This window comes from Diadema antillarum, unplaced genomic scaffold (genome assembly GCF_040938485.1).
Source record: "Diadema antillarum isolate AM-2024a unplaced genomic scaffold, OU_Dant_1.0 seq00000076_RagTag, whole genome shotgun sequence".
Lineage (NCBI taxonomy): Eukaryota > Metazoa > Echinodermata > Echinoidea > Diadematoida > Diadematidae > Diadema > Diadema antillarum.
This window is the reverse complement of record NW_027271170.1, coordinates 570,271-578,887: the sequence shown is the minus strand read 5'-3', so window position 1 is coordinate 578,887 and position 8,617 is coordinate 570,271. Positions and strand designations below refer to the sequence as shown.

Below are 8,617 nucleotides of genomic sequence, written 5' to 3'. Positions count from 1 at the left end.
ATTCCAATGGAATTCTAAGTTCACTGATCGATATTGAAAATTTGCAGCTATCGTCGTCAAAGGCGAACGATGCGAAAAAGTTGCGCGCTAAGGAAGGGGCCCGCAACTCGTCACCCGCTCTCCCATAGACTTAGCACATAAAAGACGTGTGCGGGTGACCGTGATGTTCCCATAGACATACACGTAAAAGATGCGTGCGGGTGACATATAACACGTATTCCTATAGCCCTATTAAAATTTCAGATTTTCGCAAAAAACTGTTTGGTTTTCACCACAATTTGCTTGGTTGTGGTAGTCCTGCCAAGTTTCAAGCGTACAGAACACAGTCCCGGGCATACATTTTTGTTCAGTGCGCTCAAAACGATTTTAAGCGGGGTGACGGTATTCGGGCCCCTGACGAGGTGCGGGCACCTGGCTATACCAGGGGTAGGGTTCTAAATAAAGGTCGGCATTAGGCTAACAGAGGGTCAAAGGATCTTTTCTGTAAATTTGCGAAGTGGATTCTTAAAACATCAGATCAAACTTTAACAAGTTAAAAGAGAAACCAACACTGAACAGCATACCATAATTTTAATCTAGACTCAAAAAGTCTTTATGAAACACCCCCTGCTGCCTGAAGAAGCAATTGTGAAGGAATGTAATGAAGACAATGAACTCACTCCCCTCAATCTATCTTCTCATTCTGTCATATCATAATGATATATTTTGAATTTTAAAGTCAAAACAAAATATACAAAATGGAAAACTTCTGAAAATCATGAATATTCCATGGATGTATGCAGCTTAATTTGATGTTTTTTTTTTACAGTTATCATACAAGAATCGTCATCAGACAGCAATTAAGGTTGCTGAATACTTCACCGCAGCTCCACAATGTCAAGAGAACTACGATATGCTGTCAGAACACTGTACAAGAATGTAAGTTTCTGTAAAGACGCAATTAAGTTATGTGTAATTTACACAAATTATACTATTTTTAATAGGCTTTTTCTCAATCACTCAACCAACCATGCTAATGGGGTTTCAAGCAAATCCAACTGTTTTGTGACGTGGATTCTTAGAGGAATTCAACGTTTATTTGATGAAAATTGGTTTTGAAATGGGTGAGATATCAAAAACAAAGAGGTCCTAATAAAAGGTAGGCTCCACCTTTCAAATAGGACCACTTTGTTTTACCCTCTTTTTTGTTAACTCAGCCATTAAAAAAAAAAAATCATAAAATAAACTTTGAATCCCTCTTTTGAATTGTATGCTTTTTTATCTTTCATCAGTGGTTTCCGCCTATCTTGCAAAACAAAACAAAACAAAAATGAAATCCCCCCATCTCAACAAAAACTACATCATCCCTTTAAAATGAGTACTCAATGTGTATACAGTCCTCGAACAGAATAGTCACCCAATTTTCCCTTTTTCAGGCAGGTGTAGAAATTGGTACTTGCCCATGCTTGGGTAATATTATTGACAGGGACCTCTGAAAGAGCAGTACTAATGATAGTACAGAGGCTACCATGGGAGCATGAGACCATGATTGAATTGAAGACCTGAATATAAGAACGACCCAAGTCCAATTTTTGGCCAAATTCAGTTTGACATTGGAAATTGTAGCTTATGCATGGACTCATCTTGTGTATAAATGATAAATCCTAATTACCCCCGGAAGTGCCTGAAATGAATGAGTTAAATCTTATATTAATGTAAGAATGATGGATTTGGGTCATTCTTACATTCATATAATAGCGCCCTCTCTCATCCTTCTCTCATCTCTATAGCAGAATCGGATGTATATGAATCAAAGAATGACCCAAGTCCATATGAATCAAAGAACGACCCAAGTCCACCACACAAAATGGCCTCTCCACAATTAATGTAAATGTTAATTGTCATAATGTTCTAATTTGTATATACAATGTTGCCTTCCCATCACAGTTAAATAGAATATTATTGGACAAATCAAAAAGATATGAAGTTTTTTTTTAGTTTACTCGAAATGGTCTTCCATGGACTTGGTCGTTCTTATATTCATACCCGATTAACTGTCCTGAATGTTGATACATCTTACAGCTAATCTTCCTGGGCAGAGAGTATCCAAAGGGTGCCGACTACTTCCGTACCAGATGCCACGCTGCCTTCATGAAGAACAAAGACGTCACGGATCCTGAGAAGATCAAGGAGCTGATAGCAAAGGGGGAGTACGTGATGAAAGAGTTGGAGGCCCTCTACATGCTGAGGAAATACAGGGCACTGAAGAAGAGATACTATGACCAATGACCAAACTCTAAAGGTAGAGTGGAACTCTCAGTGGATTTCATCCCACCAGTGATGGAAGCCAACCCAGAGAGAAGGATATTGAATTATAGCTGGCTGCATACTTGGACGGACTTGGTAATGAATTTCACAAAATCATGCAGGACACAAACATTCAAGGAAATACCAACACAGTTGATATGAGGTGGAAGTAATTTCAAACCTTATTTTTGTTTTGGTTCACCGTTTGTGTAAGAGGTTGGTGTAGTCACTTAGAGGTGAGATATGAATTCTGATCTCAGTTTATAGTGTGTGTAAGATCTTGCAATCAATGTGGTGTACCAGCGAGTTGCAGGAAAACACCAACACACTCATTTCATGTGGATCATTCTGAAAGGCAATTACTGTAAAACCAGAAATTTTTGTGTGCATGAAACTGTTGTGGAGAGCCACAATTAGCAAAAGTATAATGCTCAAGAAAGTGTTCGTCTCTATACATTGCAAAGAATGCCAGTGCAATGCTCTACACCATCATGGTCGGCAATCTGTGAAAAAGGTTGTCGGCTCCAAAACACAAGAGTTTCGTGCCGAATGTTTCTTGTTTCTCAGGATGTTAGTATAAGTCTTCCTAATTCATCAAGGTATCCCATAATGCAGTGGGTTGGTTGGAGACATCCCACAATGTAGGGCTCACACCTGTAAATAAAATGGAATGTCCCAGACCCCTTCACAAATTCGTACCAAAGATACCAAAATAAATGAAGACAACTATTAATTAAAAATCATTAATGCAGTTTGGCATAAAACTGAATAGCTGCAGATGTTGAATATGAATTCCTCTACAAACTGCATTTTGGTTTTAAGATAAAAGCTTTTCTCATGGAATTTGAAGGGACTATATTTCATTAGGTGCGTGTACGGAAAATAGGTGATTTTTTTGAGTGAAAAGAACTAGTAGTCTGGCTTTGCGGACCCTTGGACAGAGTTTGAGCCAAAGAACCTGCCTTGAAAATTTGATGGATGACAGGGTATACAGTAGCTCACTTATCCAGGTCAGTGAAGATGAAACACCTCATTTCTCCCAGCTATTAAACATACCGGCATTTTTTTTGAAATTTGAATTGTAACACACGTGTCTATGGGGGATTATTTACCTGTGTGAGCCCTGTAGTGGGTCTGTTGGAGACAGTAAATGTTGCCTCTGGTGTTTCCTGCCATAATACTCCAGTCAAAGTTTGTGGCAAATAATACATAGCCAGAGAAACATCTCCACCTTAACAGAGCAAATTTTGAAGAATATGATTCTATGTAATATGTATTTTTATGAACCAGTCTTCAGTTAACAAAACTAGAAATACATTACCTGTACACTGATAGCCAGTGGGATAGGAAATGGCAAAACTCAGAATACCGGTAGATATGTGGAACACTATTTGTGACAACATGCCCCACAGAAAAATAATGATCATAATATTTTCCTCTTAGTGATTTATCAATCAGTTTGGGCGGGTTTGTGCGTTTGAGCAGAATATGTAAACTTGGCACGCCGTCGACTGAGTTGGGCATGTGAACGTGGCACATAAAGAGTTGTATACAGTGGACTCCCGTTATAACGAAGTCCTTGGGACTGGCAATTTACTTTTGTTATATCGAAATTTCGTTATAACCGAACAAATAAACAATAGAAATACATAGAGCGGATAATGTTGCGGCCTGAATGTTTACTTTGTTGTAACCGGAATTTTGTTATAACTGTGTTCGTTATAATGGGAGTGCACTAAAGTACAACGTAGTACAGATGAAACAAACCTATCTCCCGCCCTAGCTGATGACTTGACATACTTCCCACCTTTCTGATTGTTTTAGCTCTAGTTTACCATACCATATAAGAAAGCATACAGCGGTATGATGTCTTACAAAACCTGCACTTGTGGATTAGAGCATGAAGAAAGTAGCCTTTATTATTGCATTAAATATAAAGTTATTTGGGATTTCAAAGAAAAACAGGCTGATATGATTCGCATTGTAAGTGCACCACAATATTCATTTAGTGTCATTACAAAGCTTTCAGTCTAAATCAACCAGGAAATGCCATTAAAAAATGAATAAATGAAATATTATGGGAAATTCAGGAAATGGCTAATTTTCTCTCTACCAGCTGCATTTGTAGCAGGATTAAAGATGTATAATGCAGATACTGCCTGATTTATTTCATTTTTCTCTTTTTTATTTTTTATTTTTTGGTTAATTTCAAAGAATGTTCAAAAGGTGGCTCTTACATTTGAGGTAAAGACAGTATATGATACAGTGCACTCCCGTTACAACGAACACGGTTATAACGAAATTACGTTATAACGAAGTAAATCTTCTGGTCCCAAAATTATCACCGTTAAAGTCTATGGTGCAAAATTCGCGTATAACGAACACGGTTATAGCGAAATTTCCGTTATAACGAAGTCTTTTTCCGAGCGCCACAGACAAAGAAAAACAAAAGAAATGTGCTCCGTTATAACGAAATGCGAATATTGCTTTCGAAAATACGTAGCGGAACAAGCATTTATAGCGTCTCTGCATGGGTGAACGCTTCACACCACTGTGTGTTCGCTCCTTGTGTCACACACAGTTTCTGAGGGGAACTTGCGTTTATTATTGTAATACAGTTATCCCATCACATTTCACATAGCTTTCCAGTGTAAGATGAGTATTCAGCAAACAGAATATGATAATATATACATGGTTTTCTTGTTTTCGTTATATATTGTATTTGTTCGGTTATAACGAAATTTCGTTATAACGAAAGAAAACTGCTGGTCCCGAGCATTTCGTTATAACGGGAGTGCACTGTAGAACCATGAACGTAATGAAGTGAATTCTCACTCAAAGAAAATGTGAAAGATCTTTTCTCTACCTGCCTTGAAGAAACAGGGTATGAATTGATGTTCACAAACTTGTAGAGAAATTTGAATTTGTGCTGTACTCTATTTGCTAACTGGCAAATCTGTTGGCTTTATTGTTTGATACTGCTGTCCTGACTGAGAGTAGCCAACATTGAATAAGGTGACTGTCAGCCTCTGAATTTTGACTGTATTGTATTGAAATGTTTATTTGACCACCATGATATTCTGCCTTAGTGGGTCTCAATTGCACAATATACAACTTCTGGAAGCAAATGTAATCATCGTTATACAACACCTAAAAAGAATGTAGCTATCTGATTGGTCGATTGCCCATCACATGACCGCCAAACAGAAATCAGTATTAGGAGCTACATGCATGTGTGTGTGTGTTTGTGTGTTTGTGTGTGTGCATGCATGTTAGTCTGTAGGCTGTATCATGTGTACATTCTGAGGAGGTATAAGGTGCTTTCTGCACAAAGAAATGAATTGCTCCATAAAAACCACCCATCCAATCAAGCATACAGTTTTTCAACTAATTGCTGAGTCTGGCCAGTTACTTGTATACATCTGAGGTGAATGTGAGTGGGGAAAACTAAAAATTTCATGTAACCACGATGGTGATTTTTTTTTTCAATGACTTTCAGATGCATTCAATGCATTAGTTTGGAGTTGATCGGCTAATTAAACAAACATTGATGGTCATAGAAGGAATATGGCCATTGCATCGATGCAGTATGTGTAGCATTATTTCATGGTTGTTGATGTCAGTCTCCTAGGATTGAATCCAATGTAGCGTAAAAGTTGTGTAATGATATGCTGATGGAAAAACAGGAGAACATTTCATTTTACTATTGTCCCTCGGCTCTTTCGAATATTACATCAGACTTTATACAGTATTTGTCTGCTGTGTGTGATATTCTGTCAATTATTATTATGTGTCATGTTTGCTCAGATATTTAAAAAAAAAATTGTAATTTAGACAAAATTGTTGTTGTCTAAAATTTTCTGTGAGCCAATGGGTCACCTTCTAGCAAACTTTCCAGCAATTTTTTTTTTCCATGGCAGACATTTGTGTTGTGCCTAATTCTGCTGTGACACATTCTGCACTCAACCTACTTAACCTGGCATAAATGGACTATCATACAGCATACCAACACTGACCCTGAGCATTTGTGTATTGAAATGTTTGCCTTGACGTGATGCTGCTGTTATCAGCTAGTGGGAATGTAGGAATGAGTCACAGCTCTTGCATTTGAATGAAAGTCATTTTTAGCTCAAAACATTATGCAACTGGAGTCCGAGGTGATTTTAGTTTGCAATCAGATGTTCCATATTATTATTTCAGGATGGTAAACATCTGAACTGATTACCGGTATTGTTCATTAGCTACAACTTGATGTAACTAATACATTTTCGTGGAATAGAATGCAATGTGTTTTTTTTTTAATATCTTCTTTGCCTTGTTATGAGGGAGATACTGTTGAAATTTGAAATATATGAACATTAAAAATTATGTCTACTGTGGATAAGTAAAGACTGTCTCTAAAAGCAAATTAGCAACTATTATTTTGACATTTTGTGTCTTATGTGATTGAAGTGAGTATATACATATAATTGTATATGAGTGCAAGGTGCTTTATAGCAATTAATTGCAAGCTGTGATACTTCAAGATATAATCCTTCAAAATTATTCTTTGACAGTAAGCTGTCATGAATGATGGAATAATCCCCGAGGAGAAGCCTTGTAATGATGAGGTTATGAGGCTTCAAACTTGATGTTCAATGTTGTGTGTGCATATAGCCATTGATGGATACCAATGAACCAGTTGTACTTGTGACATTTAAATCTTTCTTGAAAAACAAAACAAATAACAAACAACATGTAGTAGTCCAAATAATTTGTTAGTTCTCAAGCAACACTTTTAATTTTCCTGTCAAATTTGCTTGAAGTTTGCATGTGGTGCAAGAAAGCCAGCACGTATAAGACCTAATAAGATGGTGGATTTTAAGATTTGCTAAAAATTTCATTTAAATGCCCAAGATTCTGACATGTCATGCATGTAGGTTTATTGAAAGTGTTGAGTACATGAGTCATTCAAATCAATTACATAATGTAATACATTTAACATTCAAATCAATTGATGCTCGAATAATGGAGATACAATGTACATGTATACAAGAGAAAGTGATAAGTTTGTCAGATGAGTTTGTGATTGCCTTCTGTCACATAAGTTCATTTCTTCTATCATATGTGCAGGGAGAAGATTGCAATAAACACAAAAAGTGGATATCAAACATGTTTTCATCCCTTCCTTTGTGTATTTTTGAGAGGTACAGGAGCCATGGAACATTTTGTTTTCATTGATTTTTTTTTGATTTTTTTTTTTGGGGGGGGGGAGGGAGGGGGAAGGGGTACTGCAGGGTCAATGGTCAAGGGTCAGTGGACTCCTAACCCTTAGATGGACCCTTTGGAAATATGGTGTTGTGATTTTTAAAGCTTTTGTTCCTTTTTTTAAGTGCCTTCTCTCTCCCCCCCCCCCCCCCCCCCCCCCCCCCCCCCCCCCCCCCCCCCCCCGTTCCGCAACCCCTACCCCTTTCTTCAAAGCTTGCTGAAATATTCTGTCTTGCCTACTCCTGGTTACTAACAGAAATTTTTTAAGGAAGAATTTAGCAAAAGGTTGCATTTAAAACAAAAAAACAAAATGGCAAAAATTTTCCATTGTACGCTTCCTTTACAGATGGATTGTAGAGGACAAAATGACTACATTGTACAGTAATTACAGCTGAAAGTTGTTTTCTTTAACAAAGGAAGATATCGGTGGTTTCACAGAGTCACAGCTGATTGAATCTTATCAATTAACTTCCCCGTGTGTGTGTGTGTGTGTGTGCATGAAATTATGCTTGTGTTCGTACATGAATGGAATGTATGTATATTAGTGGAATTGAAACAAAACGAATGTTGGAAAAAAGTTTGTATGTATGTGTACACATGCATACATTTTTCTTCTTTAAGTAGCAGGGAAAAGGCTAATGTTGCATTTCACATTATACGTGTAGATACAACACAACTTCATACAGCAAAATACATAATATCACTGAACTCAAATGACTTCTTTTTGTCAATGCCTTCCTTATTTCTCCAGTTATGAAACAGTCTCAGATTATGAAATTACGTTTTTGTTTATGTTTGTTTTTTGTTTTGTTTTTGTTTTGTGTTTGTTTTGTTTTGGTTTTGTTTTTTGTTTTGTTTTGTTTATGTTTTGTTTTTTGTTTTGTTTTGTTTTTGTTTTGTTTTTTTTTGTTTTTGTTTTGTTTTTGTTTTTTTTTTGTTTTGTTTCTGTTTTTGTTTTTTTATACGGTCACTTTCCTACTGGCGCGCAGTGAAAAAGGCACCTTTAGTTCGGTGGGAAAAGGGCTCAGGTGTATAGCAAATAAACGTTGGTGGCGCTGCTCTTTGCGACCGCTCAATTTGCGAC

At 37.0% G+C, this 8,617-nt stretch overlaps 1 protein-coding gene across 1 annotated transcript; it reads left to right on the top strand.

Annotated features, from left to right (window-relative positions):
• The first annotated feature begins 804 nt into the window (after positions 1–804).
• On the top strand, positions 805–2,268 carry LOC139726050 (electron transfer flavoprotein regulatory factor 1-like). The gene is made up of 2 exons (XM_071637133.1): positions 805–918; positions 2,062–2,268. Exons 1-2 carry the CDS (start codon positions 874–876, stop codon positions 2,266–2,268), a joined length of 252 nt encoding a protein of 83 aa, XP_071493234.1. The 5' UTR covers positions 805–873.
• Positions 2,269–8,617: the final 6,349 nt, after the last annotated feature.